This window comes from Ambystoma mexicanum, chromosome 4q (genome assembly GCF_040938575.1).
Source record: "Ambystoma mexicanum isolate Mex_15411 chromosome 4q, UKY_AmexF1_1, whole genome shotgun sequence".
Classification (NCBI taxonomy): domain Eukaryota; kingdom Metazoa; phylum Chordata; class Amphibia; order Caudata; family Ambystomatidae; genus Ambystoma; species Ambystoma mexicanum.
Window position 1 is genome coordinate 329,975,846 of NC_090928.1, and position 20,871 is coordinate 329,996,716.

At 51.2% G+C, this 20,871-nt stretch overlaps 1 protein-coding gene across 4 annotated transcripts in view; it reads left to right on the forward strand.

Moving 5' to 3' along the window:
- The first annotated feature begins 503 nt into the window (after positions 1-503).
- The window catches only part of LTBP1 (latent transforming growth factor beta binding protein 1), a 1,019,134-nt gene continuing 998,766 nt past the window's right edge, over positions 504-20,871 (forward strand). For 2 of the 4 annotated variants that reach the window (XM_069607908.1, XM_069607910.1), the window contains exon 1: positions 504-1,501. In XM_069607908.1, coding sequence (XP_069464009.1) covers positions 1,038-1,501 — 464 coding nt within the window. In that variant the 5' untranslated portion in view covers positions 504-1,037. The remainder of the gene's footprint in view (positions 1,502-20,871) is intronic. The other 2 variants (XM_069607907.1, XM_069607909.1) reach the window with 2 other exon arrangements.

The window sequence follows — 20,871 nt, forward strand, 5'->3', positions numbered from 1 at the left end:
ATGCACGATGCGGGGCCTTTACCAGGCTATAATGTCACCTCTAAAAGGATGGACAAATCAAGTGTCACCGTTGTGGGCAGGCATGACGCAGCTGGCTGTCGTATCCTGAGGTACACGGATGGGGGCATCCTGTGACGCAACGAGTGCGTCCGGTTGTGGGTGATGGGACTGTGACACCTCGCGGCCACTTCAGAGGGCCGAGCACTGCGCGTCCACCGCATGCATATCTGGGAAGAGCTGTCAGTGCCGTGAATAACTGCCACTCGCGGCGCTTCAGAGGCCCGGCTCTCTGAATCCAAAGGGGGAGGCTGAGGAGGGGGCTCCATTCAGAAACGCGGAGGGCGACGAGGGGAGGGGGCAGTAGCAGACAGGAGGAGGGGGAGGGGGGGAGAGAGAGAGAGAGACCCATAAACCTGACTCCCCAGAGCCCAGCTGAGAGGACAAGTGAACTGTGCAGACTGGGACCCGACCCTGCCCCGTCTCCCGGTCCTCCCCAATTAGGATGTGCTGCCTGACGTCACGGCCGCCGCCGGAGATTGGCTGCCGCAGTTCCCTCTGACAGCCGCACACGGGCAGCGAGAGGGGACGAGAAACTTTCCCAAGACTTTTCCTTCCAGCCCGTACACATTTCCTCACTCACGGCGCACACACACGCACGCACACACACCGGGACCCCTGGCCAGGCAGCTTCCACATCTGCTCCCCGCCCGCAGCAGCCTCCCGGCAACACCTCGCCCCTCTCCGGTGTGTGCTGCGGTTTTGGGCAGCCTGGGCATTTGCTCACCCCCCCTCCTTCCTCAAGCAGTGTTTTTAAGAGCTTTGGGCTAAAACGTGTCTTTGTTGCCGAAAGTTTTGTGTCGCTCTGGACAGAGCGTGTGCATAGGTGGAGCGATACAGAAGGCACGCGGGAGCTGACGTGGGGGGGGGGGGCACAGACCGCCTCTGGGGGGCCCAGTGCACAGCCAAGGCGGTGTCCAGGAACAGGACTGCAAAGCGAAGAGCGCCAGAAGAGCTCGTTGCACTTCATTTGGAAGGATATGGAGGTGCACTGGGTCAGGTGGAGCCTTGTGCTGTGTGCCTGCCTGCCGGTGGGGCAGCCGGACCCCGCGGGGGATGCGAGCAGGGTGCGGAGGTTCACCTACGTGGTGCAACAGCAGCAGCAGCAGCACTCGGGCCAGGCCGGCTTCAGCGGCCCCGCCGCGCCCCCCGGGCAGCAGAGGACCTACAGCCTGGAGCTCAGCGGCCGCCACAGCGTGAGCAGGAGCGGCGGCGGCGGCGTCCAGGAGAGGAGCCGGCGCATGAGCCAGGCCGGCCCCGGCCTGCAGCTCCGGCAGCACATCCAGCTCGGGCCCGGCGTGCAGCTGCACCAGCCGGCGGCCGTGCGCTACACCAGCCAGCAGAGCGGGGGGCACGGCGGCTCCTCCCGCGTCCAAGTGCAGCACGAGACCCGCAGCAGCAGTAGCAGCACCCAGCACGTGCAGCACAAGCAGCAACTGCAGGGGTAAGGAGGAGGCGCAGACCTGCTGTGTTACACAACACCGAGCGATAGGCATAGCTGCATGCACACGTGCAAAGTCATGTGCTTTGCCGAACAGAACACCTCAGCTGTTAACATTACACTTACTGTACAGCAGTGCACTGTTATATGGAGCACACACCGCCCAAACAGTGCACGGCAAACACATACATCACTATCTCGTGAAAAGTGCAAGTACACTCACACTTGATACACAATGCATGCACGCACCTGTAATGCACAGACCACAAGTTACGTCTGCACTGCACGTGCATGCAACGAAGCGCTATTACTCAGAGAGTTCTCAGTGATGCAATCCTTTGTAATGTACAGAAGGTAGTACGATGCACACTACAGTACATAAACACCAATGAACTTTAACACACACACACACGCCCTTTAATTCACTGGTGATAATGAGTGTAATGCACGGCATGGTCTCAGAAAAGCACAACAGGCACCCAGCACAGCTTTAGAATGCAAAACACACTCCCCAAAGTGCAGTTATGAATGCTGATGTATGCCCAATGACATGCAGCGCACGCGCGAATGCACACACGGCATTCAAAGAAATATATCAGTTATGTAACATCAAGGGGCCAGATTACAGAAACTTTGCAACGTTGCACGGTGTTACTACTAATTCCGTGCAACGTTGCACTTGCATTTCTAAATCAAACACTTGGACATTTTCGCTACACGTTCGCCGTATTTTGCACCAGGGAATACCATTCCATATTCGCACTGTGGCTACAATTGGCCTGGTGCAAAAATGCAGTGAACGGGTATCTTTTTTTTGCACTAGTGCAATGTTTCACCTGGCACTTATACCGGGCAATTTTGCACATGCACCAGTGCAACGTTTCTGTAATCTGGACCCAGGTGTGTGCCTTCTTTACGTTCTTTCAGGAACAGTTCAGCTTGAATGCATGACGCACCAGCAGCACCACACATAGGTCGATAAGTTGTCTTTAAAACGATATGTGTGGTTTCACAAGGCTGTATGTTACTGCCAGGGTTTCTCCCCTTGCACAATCAACGCGTGCTGAAAAACCAGTGCTCGAAGTGAATGGGAACGGTCTGTAGCGGAGTTCCACTACTTTTATTTGTCACTGTTAACATGCCTTTTGCAACCATGTTCTCCTTTCCGGAACTGTTCTTTGTGAAGTTAAAGCAGACTTCTCAACTTTACCACAGCTAAACTGAAAGCTGTTTCAACTCTACCGGCTACCAACCAGCATTGCTTCCACCCTTCAAAAATGTGTAGCACGTTGCTCCGCTCCTGCCTATCCTGTCCCCCACAGGGGTCACGGTTCCACTGCTTGTTTTGGTACACTTGTACCATGGGAAAAATACCCCGTGGAGTGAAACACGGCCTCGTGCTGTACAAGCACCGGTGCTGAGGACACAGGGCTTTCCCACGCCAGTTGGGGGCGCTCAGGCCCGAGTCCTTGGCCGCATTACATGCACGCTTTACATGCACGCTTTGGGCCGAGGAAAATGCTTAGCTAACGGTAATCGGGCGGGAATATGAAGTCTGCACCACATTACAGAACAGCTATGTTTGACTGTTTCCGTGGAGACAAAGCTTTTATTTTTTGTCCATAGAAATGTGTTGGTTTGAGGGTGTATATTTCATTTGTCTGGTGCTAGTGGTGTTATGTTTGCGTTTGTGAAACTAGGCCCGATTCATGGAATTTATTTCACGGTTCAAAGTGACTTTGCGCTGCTGAAAAGTGACTTTGCACGGCCGACACAAACCCTGATTCATGGAACCGTGCAAAGTGTATTTTTGCAGCGCAAAGTCAGTACAAAGTCATGCAAAGTCACTTTTCAGCAGTGCAAAGTCGCTTTGAACCGTGCAAAAAACTCCATGATTCGGGGGTGCAGCCGATTTTGCAAAGTGGACTCGGGTCTCAGGCTGGACACTAAGGCAATTAAGCTCTGCGCGCTGGAACTTGCAAACCCTATATCTATATAGTAATGCAACGTGGTCGTATATAGTGCACATTCTGCCATTTAGGCGGCCTCTGGGCGCGTGCGAAAATAAGAATCCCCAGTTTCCGAAAATAATAGGCTTTGTGTTGAGTGTCTCAGTTACAGATTGTGCAATACAGATTGCACGCATGTTTCTGAGAGTGCGTTACTGCCTTTAGAGCAAGCGCATTACAGACGCCGTTGTGTGTATCCTTGTGAGTGCTTGTGTGCTACGGGATCTGTTTTGCACTACTTGGAATGTGTTGTGAATTACGGTACCTGCAATGCTGCTGGGAGGACATTTTTGGGGTAATGCTGAAAGTGCATTAAGTATTGTGTTGCTGTGCTTGTGTGAGATTTTGCAGGGCATACGTCTACTGCCAGGAGTATATAGTGTGATGCAGTATAGCACGCACGCGCACTACTCAGGAGTCAAGTTATACTGTTATTTGCATTACAGCTTTGATATGAATTATTGGGCGTGTGTTTTGTATGAGCAAAACGTAACCCAATAAGAACACTGCTGTACTCAAAGACAGCACACATACATGGCAAGCAACATGCTTCTGCCATCTGGCCTCGGCCTTTTTAGCTGGCATCACTTTGCACTGTTGCCCTTTCGGCGATGGCTTTGCAGTGGGAGGCGGGGAATTGCAAGCGGCGGGATGTTACGTCACGCCCGCTGAAATGTGTGAGTGGCAGAATACTGTGTTACCTGCCATGTCAATGGTGCAGGTGTTTTGTGTAGCGCTCAGCTGTCATTGGTGATGACTTCGCAGCACTAAATCCTTGTTTGAATGGGCATTTTCTGAACAGCTCGAGTTGGTAGCCTATGGATTCTCGTGTCTGGATGAATGGAGCCTGGCCGTCCATTGCCTATGGTTGAGACAAGAGGGTGTAAGGCAGTCGTCTTCCAACTGTTGAGGATGCTCCCTCCCTCACCTCTCCCTCCCACCCCCCCAACGGAAGCACGGAAGACGACCAGGGGGGTTGCAAGACTCAACAGAAAGGGAGTATGTTGACTGCTTCCAATAGAAAATATAAGCAGAAAGGGCATGGGGGGGAGGGGAGAAATACTATTTTTACTAAAGTGGGTAATGACAACAATACTTTTACTCAAGGAGGGGCTCAGCATAACAACGTTTGAATACCAGGGGCGTAAGGGGAGGTACGTCGATGCTCTGAAATGGCACTGCGAGCTTGTGGCGGCGGCTAGGTCGCCTTGGGGTAGGCTGTGAGGTGGCCCGTGCCTGCACTGGACAGTGCGGTGCTGCTATCAGGTTCATTATTCCCTTACGGGTGGGCCAGGCGACACCCGTCCAGCAGAGTCCACCCGCAGAGCAGGTGCCCGGTTGGACGTTCCCTAGATATGGGTACTTCTCTGGGTCGTATGTGGCACGGGTGATGCCGCAGATTGAATGCCCACATTAGTCCGCGCGCTATGCATTCTAACGATGAGTGCTGGCCCCTGCACGTAGAGTTCCTTGGCGATTACCCAATGTTCACGCACAGGACAGCTGCAAGAGACTGCCCAGACCAAGTGGGGACAAGCGCACGTGATACAAAGGTGTAACTGTAAAGAGGGCTGGGTTTAAGAGGTGTGTCCCTGGCTGCGTAGTTCAATGAGGGTTATAAGAGTGTAACTGTACAGGGAATGATGTGTTATAGAAATACTCCAGGCAGAGGTATCTGTGTGTGGTGCAGAAGTGAAACTACACAGGGGCTTGGTGTGTTGTTGCAGTGTAGTAGCACATTTGTGTGCAATGCTGGAAATGGAAAAATGTACTCTGGGAACCGTCTCCTCCTTGGGGGGTGAGACTGGAGTGTGGAGGGGCTGGGGACGGGAGGCGTGGCTCCAGGCCATGTCGCATCTCTTCATGGAACCCAAGCCTGATGAATTTGCATAAAAGCAAAGAGCATTTTGGGAGCATAAGAATGGCCACAATTATAAGTGTGAAATATGTCTCTGATGGTGATTCAGTAAGAAACCCCTTTAGTACGAGTAATGGAAGTGGAACGTTGCTCTTTTTATTGGCCACAATACTCACCCTAACACAAAAAAACTGTAAATTGCAGGACATGTATACCAATTTGGACAGTCTCTAATCAGAAGACTCACTACCCTTTCGACTGCTACCCAGCGAAGACCCTGTGAAACCAGTCCTACTGTGACAAGTCCACACAGACCAAGAAGAATCCTAACCCACGACTACATACTCAACCCAAGAAGGAGAAATGAGGCTTAAGCCTCGGTATCCAATAATCACTGTAGATGGATACAATCTATCAGCAAGAGGAAGACAGACTCGGACAGCCTCAGAACACATGTGAGGCATTGGCTGTTTCTGCATCCAGTCTCCTGTCCGAACCCCAACAAACTTTGTTGGAGCTCTGCTGTCTTATTCAGGCCCATTTCCTATGCTGCTTGTATACCATTAGGATGTTACTGCACCGGCAGGTATAGCTGGCGTGACCAGTGTGCTGCATATTGGCCTAGATTTGCCGATTCGGGGTCAGGCAAAAAACGTCCCTCCAAATCTGGGAAATCCATTTGCACCATTCGTTTATTTGAGTTGTTCAGACTACTTTTAACTGTCCCGTGCAACTAACCCCCGGGACTCAAACAGGGATCGCTTGGATCAGGTAGGAGAAACTTTCCACAAGACAACTTCAGCAGCTGATCAGGAGCACTGTGAAATCGCACGTAAGATTGGAATGTGCAGGAAATATGGAAATATTTAAGTACATCTTTCTATTTTTAAAAGGTTTGCACCTTTAATACTTTGCTTGCAACATTATAGGAAACGCTCCTCCTTTGGGGTTTATTTCCCATGTGTTCATGATTAATCTTCTGAAAGTCAGCTGTTTCTGTGGGGGTGGTTGTGAGACGAATTCCCCTCACACACCTACCCACCATGTCCCTGGTGGGATCCCACAGTAAAACATGTCGATTCCAGCACCGTGCAGGACTAGAGCTGCATCTGCATATTGACCTACTGGGATACGCCAAACTTTCCTAAAAAAATATTTCTCAAACCTGATGTGGCAGACCTTGAGTTCTCTGCTCCAAATGCTTTGCTAGCCAAGGCACTCTCGGCGATGGACAGGCTTTCATGAAGAGCGCTGCCGGAGTAAAGGGCACTCGTCCCAGTCATGTGCACACATAATATACCCGAAGCATGTGGTAGTCTTAATGGGCATCAAACGACAGACTTTTCTCCACATGGATTTTCGACCACTCGATCACGTGCATGGAACTGTTAGCCCAGTGAGCAATACCACACCCAGCACACACCCTGCACAAAACAACAGAACCAGTGGAGTAACTTGGCTGAACATTTTTGGGGAGTGTGGGGGGGGGTGACCTCTAAATTAAGGGCGCCACTGCCAAATGAGAGGGACAAAATTGTGTGGGGGGAAACACCCTTGCCCCCACTAAAATTACGCCCATGACAAACCTCATTACCCCGCATGGGGCTGAGGTATCACAAGACTTGAGGGGTTCAGGCGTGTACCTGCTGGGGTCTTTCACTTATGGAATGGGAGCGTACACTGATTCTTTTGGAGTATCCCAGAGAAAAATCGGCATGCAAAATATTTCATTGTCGCTTTTTGACATATTTTTTAAGTTATTACGAAAACGTGGGTGGATTTTAATATTTTAGGGGGGCGTGGCCATCCTTCCCGGCCCCAGCGTTGTAGGCCTCGGAGAATTCCCACAACTCGTCTGAGACTGAGAGTGGCCGTTATTCCAGAGCGCCAGAGGGGGTTCCCATAGAGGTGATTGTACACTGGTGTGTGCTGCCGGGGAGCCGAGGAATGCAGGCCGGTCCCAGGCGAGAAGCAGCATGCTCCGCTCTGTCAAAAGACCAGCAACAGGAGGCGCGCGCGCGCGCGCACGCACGCTGGACGGACGCGTCCGGGGAGTCACGTGGTGACCTCGCGAGGCCTGCACTGGCCTGTAGGGAAACAGAGCAGGACCCGTCTGGCTGGTGCCGGCCACTTTTATGGGACAATCTGGGTCAGTTTTGATGAGTTCAAGCAGTGTGCAGTTGGCAGTTTTCAACAATGTTATTAACCCAGTGTGCAATCAAAGGCTCTGTCTAACCTCTACCAGTTTTTAAAAAAAGTAGCCCCCAGGTGCTGCTACTCAAAGTTTGTGGCCGAAAGTAGTGAAAGGAGATTCAGGACTGTGTGCCACCTATTTTTTGGTGGCGATATTTTTAGCCCCATCTGACCCTGGGGAAAGCTATATAGGAGCCCCTTCATCGTGCTAATTTAAAATGCAAAGGGCTGGATTTGGCAGGGGGGTGGCTAGGAGCCGGAGCGCGCAGAATGGCTCCCTGATTGTTCCTGGACCTAGGCCGGCAACCACTCGAAATGCAGCAGCATCTGCGCACGAAATGACGGCACACCTTCCCGAAACTCCGGTGAATATATCAGGAATTGGGGGACGAAGCAGCTGCCAGTTCTCCTTAGCATGATCGGAGCTATGCGATCGACAGGTTATACAAAAATGGCGGATGCTCCCTGCAGCGGGATGCGAGTACCGAGGGCGGTGAAGACCTCTGGATGATCGCTGGTGCCCCGGGCACAACCAAATCCACACTTCCTCTGACAGCCCTGTGGGAAGCCCAGACCCCGACCCCTGCCCCTGATTATCCCTCCAAGCCTGGGGCACCATCATTGCAGGCGAGCTGCTGCAACGTAGCCGCAGCGCTCCCACACCCGCATCGCTGCCTGTGCTGGGCTGGGGGATAGGAGCACAAGGACGAGCCCCGCAGGCAGGCAACAGCAGCTCACAGCATCTTCAGGAACTCGACGGTGAGGGAAGCAATCTCTGCCTGCGATGCATAGGCACTCCGAGGCTGAACAAGAGGTCTGCAAAGCAGGGTATTAGCCGCAGATTGAGTGAGAAGCTCATCCAGAGGCCCCCCGTTCACCTTTGCTGATCACGGGCCTCCATAAACTACTGCGGCTGATAACCCCATTCTTCATGCAACTTGTATCGACGTAGAGGACATTGCTGCCCAGGGGTGCAGTTGAATAAGCACCCTTAATCTCTCACTGACCACACTGAAGCAACCAAGACTGCAGCCCACTAACCTACTGAGCAGCACTCTCCGTGGGAGCCAAACCACATAAGTGCGGGCTGGTGCATCGTAGGGAGTCACCCACAACCTCTTGGACTAGCGACTTGGCAGGGTATAATGCCCCCCCATTTAAAGCAACATGGCTAAACCTGGTCAGGCCACCAAACATGCAGACATCTCCACTCTTCTGGCAGCGGGGACAGCAGAGAAAGCCAAGAAAGGGGAGCATGTGGAGGCACTGATACACGCATCAGCAGCCGCAACACCCTCAGAGCAACAAACGCAACCCGTAACCAAATCTGAATTGCAGGTCCTTTTGGCAGCCATGACCACAGAATACCAGAAAGGCACGGTGGTGCTCCTGAGCAAAATCACTGCCCTGATAAAAGATTAGAGGAGGTCGAAAGCAGGACGGCCGAGGTGGAGGCAGCATTGTGCGTACAGAGCTATGAGATTGGCGAAGGTGCTGACAAGATTGAAGCACTTGAAGCCAGATGCGAGGAGCTTGAAATAAAGCAAGAGGACGCCGAAAACTGATTCCGCCATAACAACAACCAACCTGAGGGGTGTACCATCCTCAATACCAGAGTCAGACCATCACAACTTTGTCAAGGACCTCTTTCGAGCGCTTCTGTCTCTTCCCGATTACACCCCTTCCCGATCACACTTCAATGGAGTTAGACAGAGTGCACCACACACAGATGAGGCAATCTCTACCTCTTCCAGCAGACCTCCTAGCGAGGGTACACCTTTATAAAATCAAGGAGGAATTAATGAGAATGGCCAGAGACTCTGCTCGACTCCAGTTCAGAGATGTGTCGGTGGCACTGTACCAAGATCTAGCTTCCACCACACTGCAGAAAAGGAAAAGCTTAGAACCAGCAACCGACTGGCAGAGGGAGAGGAACATAACTTACAGATGGGGCTTCCCTACAGCGCTGCTCTCCAAGGCTGAGGGCATACATTGGCGGATGCGAACCATGAAGGAAGCAGAGAAGCTATTGCATCCAGCAGCCACAAACGAGGGGAGCGGCAAGGAGCCAGCAGAGACCTGGAATTCGAAAGAGAAGCCCACAGCCTCCTGGACAAGGGTGAACAGAAGACAGAGACTAAAGGGCCCACCTCACAGGGACAAAAAAAGCCTTGGAGCCCTGAATCAGCCACCCTTGCATGGAGTCGGCATAGACGTAGGCCCACGACAGGGCTTGGGGGGCTCTGAGTGCACTAACCAACTTTCCGGCAGCAGCGAACAGGACACTAAATAAGGCACACATTTAGGCCTTGGGTGTTCTTTACCTGAAACTTGCCGCAGCGATTCCCTGGCACTGAATGGGGGTGCAGCAGAGCCTGGGTCGGAGGGATGCCGCCTAAAGGACTCACTCTTAACACAGCTACGGCTGGTTGCCAGGGCTGGTTCTTGTGGCCCCAGTGCACACCACCTATGCTCAGGTGCTTGTTAATACACGTTTGGTTTGGGGGGCAAGAAGGAGGGAGGGGGGTTTTGAAAGATTGAAACTCAGCAACCCAGATTCCGGGTCACTGCTTATTTAGCACTTTGAATCAGTGTAGCGGGTGCTCGCAGGGGAGGAAAATGTCCCCAGGGAATATACTCAGCCTCCTACTAACCACCTGTTGGGGAGGATCCCCAGGTATGCCAGAGGGACACTGGAAGTCTGGTCCTGCAGTGCCCAACTCCCTCCCCCCAGGATACACGCAGGACTCAGTCAACGGCAAGTTCAAACTGTGGTTTATTACAGGCAAAACCAACAGGGATCAGCACAGGAACAGAGAAAATCCATGCACATCTCGCTCTTCCTCAGCTCGCAGGCCGTTTTACTACCCAATTACATCAGAGTGATGTCGCAACCTGGGCCCTTCTCCAGAAAACCTATTGGACCAGATGGTTGGGTATTGAGTATTATACCACCTATAGTGGACTTTATAGATGTTAGTCTACTGGCCCTTGCATGTCAGGTGGCTGGCCTGGTCCCATCCCCAAGTCACTAACTATAATATTGTTGCAGTGCGGTGGACTTACCATTGGTTCTTGCTCGTTGCTACCCACCCCTAGGGTACTAAACTGTGATTGGCTAGAGCTGTCGTCCCCGGGCCTGGGATCCGTAAAGGTTCTCAGCTTGCTGTGCACCTCTTCAACGTAACAAGAATGATTATGTGTCTGCATTGTAACTTGTGTGTATCACCTTAGCTCATGAGTGTGCGCTCCTGATCGGCGCAACACTTGTTGCATATTGTTGCATATTTGTCGCTGTCTGTGTCTGGTGGCCTGGGACCAGTGCTACTTTCCCACCATAGCTCTCTGTCCATTATCTGCTTCGGCCGCGACACTTGTTCCGAGACCAAAAATTATTAGGATGTATTAGCCTATTCTGCAGCTGGTCCCTTTGTTGTTTGGGGATTGGAATGTCATCCCTTTCTCTTGGCCTTGGCTCTGAGTCCTGTTTCGCACATCTTACTCTCTGTCCAGCCTGAATCAGCTCAGCTCGTCTTTTGCTCTGAGGCCTGGAGTCTGCTGTGATTTTTCTAAACCTTATAATTCGGTTTCTACAGTGTCCATACTATACTACATTTCCGTGGGTTAGTCACACTTGCCTCTGTCAGGCCCCATAGGTGCTCCTGCAGTTCCATAGGGTTATTCACATATAAGCATCTGCAAGCTGTGCTCAAGATCTCTTGTCTCTTACGGTTTCTGCATTGCTGCGCTTGGCTAATGGCAAAAATAATAAAAGCAATGACAGTATATATATATATCTGTTCTCTAACTATAGAACTGTACGCTTGTGTTCTTCATGTATTTGAGTGCGTGTTTGTGTCCTGAGGTGCGGATGGCATGTGTGCTTCGTGTCTAACGCTGCTATGTCATGGAGTCTCTAACAGCGTCAGCAACTGGCTTCTTGATGTCTAGTCCAAGCTGTCCATGCAGATATCCTTAATCACGACCTGTGGCTCTTCATCCACACATGGGTAGGTCTGTATGTTCCTCGGCGGTCTGGCTGGCTGAGGGGATACCCCTCGACATATTTATCAACCATGGGTCCATTGGGGATTGTCCAAAATAGAATCTGTGATTGCGGTGCTTTCTAACTTTCTTTCTTGTCATGAATTTAGTAGGGGGGGAGGTGTGGTAAGCTTCCCCATCCCTCTTCACACCTATGGCCAGTGACCCTGACAAAGAGCTGATTATGGTGACATGGAACGTCTATGGCCTCAGCTTCCCCGGGAAGTGCAAATCAGTCGCACGTAAACTAGCGGAACTGGAGGTGTACATTGTGTGTCTCCAGGAAACCCGCCTTTTCGCCCTAGATGAAAAGCGGGTGAAATCAAACAGGTTTCCTAAAAGCTTTTTTGCCATGGCCGGGGGAAAAAAAAAAGAGGGCGGCAATATTTTTCAGCACAGACTTGCCGCTTACAGTGGTTAAGGTAAAAAAGGAACCCATGGAAAGGTACATCCTGGTCAAAGGGTATCGATACGATCAGCCCCTCAACATTTGCATCAATTTATTGTCAGAACAGCACACAAATCCGATTCCTAGACACAATCATCCCTGACTTAGTGGCATTCACGGAGGGCCATCTCATGAAGGGACTTCATCCTAGTTCCGGACCCAGACAACAATAAAACACTAAAGCCCACACATGAGGACTATGCAAGGGCAGTGGGATTGGCTGAATTAATCAGGGAAGCGAGATTTTAGACACCTGGAGATTATTTAACGAGAAGGCACACAACTACATGTATTACTCACATGTTCATAAGGGCCTATCCAGAATCAACCTGATACTCATGTCTAGCACACTCTTCCATGCTTGGAGCGAGTGGATATTCTGCCTAGGATCATCTCAGATCACGCACCAGTACTCGTTAGCATCCGGGTGAGAGTCTTTCCGGCCCATATCCCGAAACCATGGAAACTACAAGACTACATGCTGCAGTACCCAGTAATTAGGGAAGACATTGCTAGTGCTCTACGCAACTACTTTAACAAAAACGTACTAGAAGGGCGGCCCCTCCCGGTGTTTTGGGATGCTATGAAAGCAGTGATAAGAGGGGAACTAATGGCGAAAGCAGCTGCCCTCAAAAGGCAAGGGGGATCGCAGCAATCAGCTGGAAAAGACTATAATTGATCTGGAAAGAATACATAAAAGTACCCAATCCACCAAATCATGGGGAGGCCTGAGAAATACTAAATCTAAACTAGAAATGCACCTAGCTGACAAATCAGTCCGAGCCCTGGCATACACAAAACAATTCTACTACACGAATAGCTATAAAGCAAAACGACTCTTGGTATAAAAGCTAAAAAAAAATTAAACTCCTGGAATAACATCCGTCTCCTGAGTGGAACGAATGGAGCGCTCTGGGCAACAGAAGGGGGTAAATTAGCAGCGATGACGGAGCACCACAGGGGAGTGATAACCGGGGACCCCATCATAGGCACCGGGCAATAGCAATACCTGGCATCTGCTCCCCAGGGAGAAACCTGGCAGGAATTAACTGCCCCCCCTATAAGCCCCAATCACGCTTGAGGAAATTGCAGAGACGATGGCCTCTCTAAAAAATACAGCCCCACGTCCAGATGGGTTCAACACACGATTCTATAAAACATTCTCACACACTCTAGCCCAACACCTGGTAACCATATTTAACTCCTTCCCAGGATCTGGCCGCATAACACAGACAATGGAGCATTCCCTAACTGTAATGATCCCAAAACAAGGTAAGGACCCGGAGCTGTGCAGCTCATGTGGCCCAATCATGTTGATTAATAATAACGCAAAGATCTTCTCAAAGGTCTTAACAACTCGGCTAGCGAGGATCTTACCTAAACTGATTCACCCAGACCAATCGGGGTCCTTCCCAGGCCGCACCACGCATGACAACTTCAGGTGCATCCTCAACCTAACTGAAGTGTCAACAGGGATGGTACGGAATTAGCCGTCATCTCCCTAGATGCACAAAAAGCATTTCATTTACTTGACTGGAGCTATGTGGGTAAAACTCTGGCACACTTCAGCCCTAAATTTATAAAATGGACCTTGGCTAACTACCACTCCCTGAGCGCGACCCTGAGAGTGAACGGCCTGCGCTCACAGAAACTCGACCCCCTACCACAGTCATTTTCGCCCTATCAATGGAGCCATTCACTGCTTGGATTCGGTCTAATACAATCATTCAAGGGGTTGCGGGTTGGTGTCGATAATGACAAAATATCCCTGTATGCAGATGATGTGCTTCTCTCCATCACACATTTGGACTCCTCTATAGGGGAACTGTGGCGTGAGATTCAGAGGTTTGGCGAAGCATGTGGCTTCAAGGTGTAAACTTCTCAAAATCTAGCACCCCAGGGAAACACTTACAAGCAGAGGATCAATCCCATGGGTGGGGAACCATATTACCTACCTTGGCGTGCAAATTCCAAATGTTATTGACAAGGTATACCAAGCTAACTTCCCAAGCCTATTCAGGGAACTAAAGACGGACCTCCTGGCAAAAACAAGAGATTTCCTGGGTTGGGAGGGTTACAGCCTTTAAAATGAACCTAGTCCCCAGGCTCCTATATCACTGGTTCTCCCGTCCTGTAACGATTCCCACAAAGAAACTCGAGGCCCTGCAAAGGGCAATGCTAAAATGTATATGGGCAGGGGAAAAGACCAAGTGTACCAAAGAGGGTCACGCTCCACGGAACACCCATTGGTGGCCTAGGGATCCCAGACATTACCAGATACTGCCTTGCAGCCCAGCTGTCTCACACCTTCACATGGCAGGAAGCAGAGAATCTGCCCCACTGGAAGCAAATAGGGGAGGAGCGGAGCTCGACCCCACTATCCGTACTCCCACATCTTAAGCAGGTCCGGCAGACTCCCGATGTGGGCCCCCTAGCCATCACTATGAACACAATACAGAGCTGGAAGAAAGCAGCTAGCCATTGGGGAGCCAGCGGCATCTTAGGACCCCTCTCTCCATGTCTGGGGCAACCAAGAGTTCACGCTTTCCGGAGTGGAAAGCAGGCAGCCTCAATCGAATTGCATATTTCTTCAATAACGGGGACCCCCTCTCTTTTGAAGTATGTAAGGAAAAGTTCCATGTCACAGAAGCGGAGAGATTTAGATACACACAACGTAGAAGCTGGATGTTGCAGCATAAAACAAAACTGAAAGTGGGCATAAATCCTGAACCGAAGCAACCCAGCAATATCATCATCTTGCTGGAGGGGTTGCGTAGCTGTAGGCTCGCTTTATCACTTATGGTGGACATGCCCGAAATCAGAAAAACTTTAGCGGGACGTACTGGATTTTACCAAACAAATCGCAGGATTCACGATCCCTTGGACCCAGGAATTGTCCTATTGGGTGACACAGGGGACAGGGCGCTCCCGCTATCCGGGCACATGTCTTCCTTGATCATCTATCTCCTCACAGATCACCATTGCCCGCCTTTGAAAATCCCCAGAGGGCCCAGCAACGTCGATGTGGTGGGCAAAATGCTGGGACACAGCTGAGGCGGAAAATATCACTGTGACCTGTGCGAACAACATGGGGAAATTTCACCACACTTTGTCCCCCTTTTTTTGGATTATGCACAACAGTTCTCGGGAGCAGAGCGTAAACCCCCAATGCTCAGATGGTGCTCGAAACGCTGACTTAACTTGTACGCAGGTGGGAGGGGGTCAGCGAAGCTGCCAGACAATTGACCCTTGGAGAAAAAACTCTCAGGTGATCGAACCCAATCTTTATTTTCTATCCTGACCGTAACTTATTGTATACTGCCATACATTAGCTCTCTCTGTTCTTATTGCTTCTTTTTTTCTTTGTTGTTTTGTACTTGAAATTCCATAAAGGTAAATAAGAAGGAAACAAAAGGTTAATGAGGACTGCACTTTGGGTGGAAACGACAGAGCGTCTGAGTAAACCGTTAACGGTTACTGTAATAATGTGCATTTGTAGAGTTTGTGAATGGAACATGACCCTACCCACACAAGAGCAATCACTCAGTATTTGCTATTGTGGAACACAGATGTTGGAAACTGTAGTATCGGGGATGGTAAGAAGACATCTGGATTCAGGTAAGGCACAGGAGACCAGTATATATAAAAGGAGTGAGTTTATTTATAAGTTACAGAGTTACAGGGCTAGTTATATAGAAAGGGGCAGGGAGCTAAACAGATGACATCCTTTCAGTAAGGTTCTCCCATCCTGTGTTACCAACTGTAGTTCTTGGAACCTTCAGGTCCCATCACATTCCATATGACATAGCTGTGTTCTACCATCAGCAGCACTGTGTGCACCCAGTGCAAATAGATAAGTACAACACTACAGAAACCTTTGGAGAAGGTAGAAAGAGGAAATTGTGATTCACTTTGCATTATGCTCCATTCATTTATGTTATATCACAAACACCCCCACTCGAGAGGTACTACAAATTCACCCCCCCACACATGTAAAACACAAACAAGGGGGGACACATTTAAGTAAAGCCAGGCTGTGCCACTGTTCTCATGAAAATAAAAGAGGCACAGGCCTGATTTACAAAAAAAAGTTTCAATGGGAAAATCCCATTGAAAAATGCTTTGTAAATCAAGCAGAGGGTGTCCCACGAGTGAATACAGGGCTCGCAATTGAGGGGAACTATTTAGTTCCCGCTTGTAGCCAAGAAAAGCCTGGTTAGCCTAACAGCCACAGCTACCTGGAGCTACTTTTCACTCCCCAGGCCAACGGATGCCGAACATACACACCCATGTGAATTTAAGGGGTCCATCTCAAAATAAACATTAGGACACATATATACACGATTTAAAGCATATGGGTTCATAAATAATTGACAAAATATATGTTTGCATCTTATGTGGAAGTTACATTTGTGGAACACTATGCACTAGCTCCTCGTTCCTCAGTGGTAGCTGCTGGTCATTGGTTACTAATGGATACACAGGAGCTGCTTTTAGTTCCTGCTACTCCAATTGCAATTTCAAGCCCTGGGAAAACATGTCTTGACATCTAAAGAGTTCTTCTGAGGTGTCCTCACAGCTTTAAGTGAGCTGGGGCTAGCCAGGGAGAAGCACCCGCAGTCTTTGAGATGGGCTCCAGAGTCGGGTGACTAGCCCCATCCACGCCAACCTCTCAGGCAGCCGTTTAGCCAAGCGCTGCGTGGTAACACAGCTGCCAGCAGGTGTTAGCATTTTGGATTTTAAAAAAAGGAATCACCTTTTTTAATTCAAATCTGAAATGCTGACATCTGAAGTCAGCAGTGTAACCAAGCAGCGCTTCGGCTAAACTTGCTGTGGGATGCCTCTTTATTCATAAACAGTAGGAGGGTTGGGTTGGCCAGCATCCCTTTTTGTTTCTGAGTAAAGTGCTAACATGCAGCAGGAAGCCCACTAACAGTGCTTGGTTAAAGGGCTTCCACCACGTCTTAGCCCTTTACTCAGAAACAAAAGGAGAGGCTGGCCAACCCAGCCCTCCGCCTGTTTCGGAATAAAGACATCATGCAGCAGGCACCCCATTACATTCAAGGAGTCGTGTGGTTAAAGGGTTGCCTGGGAGGGTCGGTGACCCCTACAGGCATTTCTTTAACCACGGTTCCTTCAGTGCAAGCCCTCCCTCAATTTTCCACCCCACTTAAAGCACTGGGTGTCCTGGAACTGTCTGCCACAAACACTGCGAGCTCGGCCCAGTGTTGAATGGTAAGCGTTTTTACATGGTGCTCCTAGTACCAGGTTCCGCAGTGGTCCTGACAAAGCATTGTAAGCCGCATTGCGTCTCATATGTCCTTTTCGCATTGAAACTTGATGGCCCCCCGACTACATTTGAGTGCTGGAAAGAGGAGCTGCCTTTTTGAAAGGAAAAAGACAAAGGGAGTAATTACGACCTGGGCGCAAAGGGATACAGGGCACCGGTAATGACACCGGTGCCGGTAATCCCTTTGCGCCCTATTCCGAGGTCCCTTTGCGGGTCCCTCCCTTAACGCCTGGTTTTACCAGGCGTTATGGACGGGACCCGAAAAGGGATACCGGGGTCAATAATGGTACCGCAATTTGCGGTACCGTTATTGACGCCTTCCCATTGAGCCCTATGGGGGCTCAAATGGGAATGGCTTTGGTGAATGGGGAATTACCGGTCCCGCCGACCTCGGACTGGACCGGTAATTACTCCCTTCACCAGACCGGAGTCGGACAGATTTTGGAGGCAGCCATGGCGCTAATAGCGCCATGGCTGCCTCCAAACTCGGAATGAGGCCCAAAGTCCCTTTCGATGGCTAGCTCGTGTGCCCAGCTGTCATGTTCACCTTGAATGCAGAGCACCTGCCACCCTGCCAGATGTGTGCCTTTTTACGTGCGCAGCAACTGGTTATAGCAGAGGCAGGCAGAACTCTGTAGGGAGCAGTGATGGAAAATGAAACAAATGTACTCTGGGAACCATCTCCTACTAGGGGTGCCGGAGGCCCCACCCGCCCAGCAGGTAAGGGGACAAAGGTACAGGGTGAGGGGTGTGGCCCCAGCCAGGATACCAAGACAGTAAGCCTCATTGGAAGTTTGACTGTGAAGGAAAAGTGGCAGGAAAAGTAGCGGCAATTCCGTTACCACCACTTTTCCCACACCACCAATCTACAAGTTTCCTGGTGGGGGTTGACTGATTTTTACCTCCAGGCAAGAGCTGGAGGTAAATCTGGCCCCCACCGGCAAAACAATTGCTGGTATTACTGTACCAGTAATTACCGGCAATTCCCCCCATGGAGTCCTACGGGACTGATTGGAATGGGGAATGACAGCTCTTCCCGTTACCTGTAATAAGGTGTCGGTAATGGTAGGTCCGTTTGCTGGTATCCCACCGGAAATATCGGCAGGATACCAGCAAACTCTGAATGAGGCCTGTATCTCTTCATGGAACACAAGCCTGGCGATTTGCATAAACGCAAAGAAGCATTTTGGGAACATAACAATGAACTTTCAATTCGAAACATGTCCTGTGAGAGTGATTCAGCAAGAAACCCTTTTGGGAGAGTAATGGAAGTTGGACTCTGCTCTTTTTATTAGTCACAATACTCACCCGACCAAAATTACATTGAAGACCTATATAACAATTTGGACAGCTTCTGAGCAAAATGCAAGGATTTGGCACTTTCTGCATTCCGTTTCTTGTGCCGAATCCTCTGAAGCGCAGGCTGCGCATGTGTGAGAGCTTGGCTTGGGAATGTTGCGTAGTAAACCTCCCATGTATATTGCCCCTTTAAGGGGATGTGTCCCTCCCACGTGTATTGCCCTTTTAAGATGGGTCATGGCCCAAGCTAATAAAAGGGAGCCCTGCAGGCACGTGCAAAAGAACGGCTGCAGACTCTGAAATGGAATGACCTGAGTCCGTCTCTCATTAAGGCCTGCAGGCCCACCCTGTGTAAGCAGGGCCTGCAGGCCAGGTTGCCATGGGGCCCGCCTGCCAGCAAGGCAGCCAGGGTTCACATGAGCAGGTAAGGCTTGCCCTGCCCCTCCAAGACCGGGTGTCCCCCCAGCAATCCCTTGAGGCACTGGGCCTCCGAGATGCTGGTGTCCCATAGCACCTCAGGGGGCTGGTGCGATGTCCATGACCAGCCCGCCCTCCGTAACAATGGCGACGAAGTCGACATTCCAAAAAAAAAAAAGAAAGGGAGAGAAGACGACTAGCCCCACGAAGCACAATCCCTGCTGCCCCTCATTTGTACTGGTGAGGGGAAAGGAAGGAGAGAGAGAGAGGAGGGGAGCGCCCAGCCCCCACCACATGCCAGGGGATTGACCTGCGCTTCACTGCCTACGTTGTGGTGTAAGCCCGGGCTACCCGGCGGTGAGGAGCGCCCCGCAGCATTCCTCCACAAAGAAAAGAAGTGTGCGCCTCCCCAAGGGAGAAGTAATGGAGCAGCCGCTGCCGCGAAGAAAATTACGTCTCCCACCAGGGGAGAGTGGTGCTGCCCCCCTCACGTGGCATCCGCCGCAAACAGAGGAGTCGTGCTGCCCTCCAGGGGAGAGCACATGGAGCATCTGAAGTCGCAAGAGAGGCGACGTTTCCCGCCTGGGGAGAGAGCTGTGCTGCCCCCCTCCCCGCGGGAGAAAGAAGAGGTGAGGTGGCGGGCCCCGCCATGCTGCAGAGGTGGGAGCCAGCTTGCAATACCCCAGCAGCATCCGCCGCCATAAGAAGGGGCAAAATGGTGCGGCCGCAGCTGCGGCAGTGAAACAACCTCCCGCTGGAGGCCAGAGTGGTGCTGCCCCACCCCCAGGCGAGAGGCAAAGAGAAGAGGCACTCTTCGCTGTGGGTCCGCCCCGGCCCTCTTCAAAGAGGGTGCTCGTGCGGCCAGGGGAGGATCCAGCCTGCAGTCACCTGCGGCACCCACCATGGCAGAAGGAAAATCCGCCGGGGCCCCCACTGTGATCCTGGGCCTGGCAGTGAAGTAAATGACGTTCTCTCGTCAGGAGCGAATGAAAGGAAGTGAGTGCCCTCGCAAGGAGCCTCATGGAAGATCCTGAGCCCGGCTGTGAAATTAAGGATGTGCTCCGATTGGGAGCAGAGAATAAAGAGGAAGCATTAAAAGTGCGTCATGTGAGAACGGACTCATGCTCCAGGCCGGAGCTAATGTGAATGGAGCAGGTGGTCCTCGAAAAAAGCCTGGGCCGCGTGGCATTGATTGAAAGAAATGCTCCGTGACGGAGCTCTTGGCTGCCACTCTAACTACAGCCCTCCAGAGCAAATAATCAAGTGCTCCATGTCTCCATGTCGGAGAAGCTCCATGGTAAGGACTCTGCACACTGAAACAGCACCAACAATGAACACACAGGTTCCAATGTGGACCTCCCACCCTGATGCTCCTCAGGATTACCAACCATGAGCATCTGAGCCTCCTGCACTCTGCAGGGCACATCGCACTGGTGCATCCGGGCCTTGGATGCTGTGTGCGCGCAGTACTTGACAAGGGTAATTGCCATGGAGAGTACTAGGCAGCAAGTGGCCCAACACCCTGCCACGGAAGTTGACCTGCCTGCCTATGAGCACACTGTGCCACCACTGCCACCCTGCCTGTCCTGTAGGTGGCACCAACACCGAGCCACTACAGCCACCCCACCTTCCTGCCCTACAAGTGGCCTGACTGCCTGCCACTATGACACACTGACTGCCTGCCACTAATGTCACCCTGCATGCCATGCCATCGAAGGACCAGGCCAACGTGGGCCTGGGGGCGATACTTGCTGGCCCCCTGTGCCGAACCAACAACTTGTGTCCGACCAACCAAACCTTGCAGCCCTGGCTCAA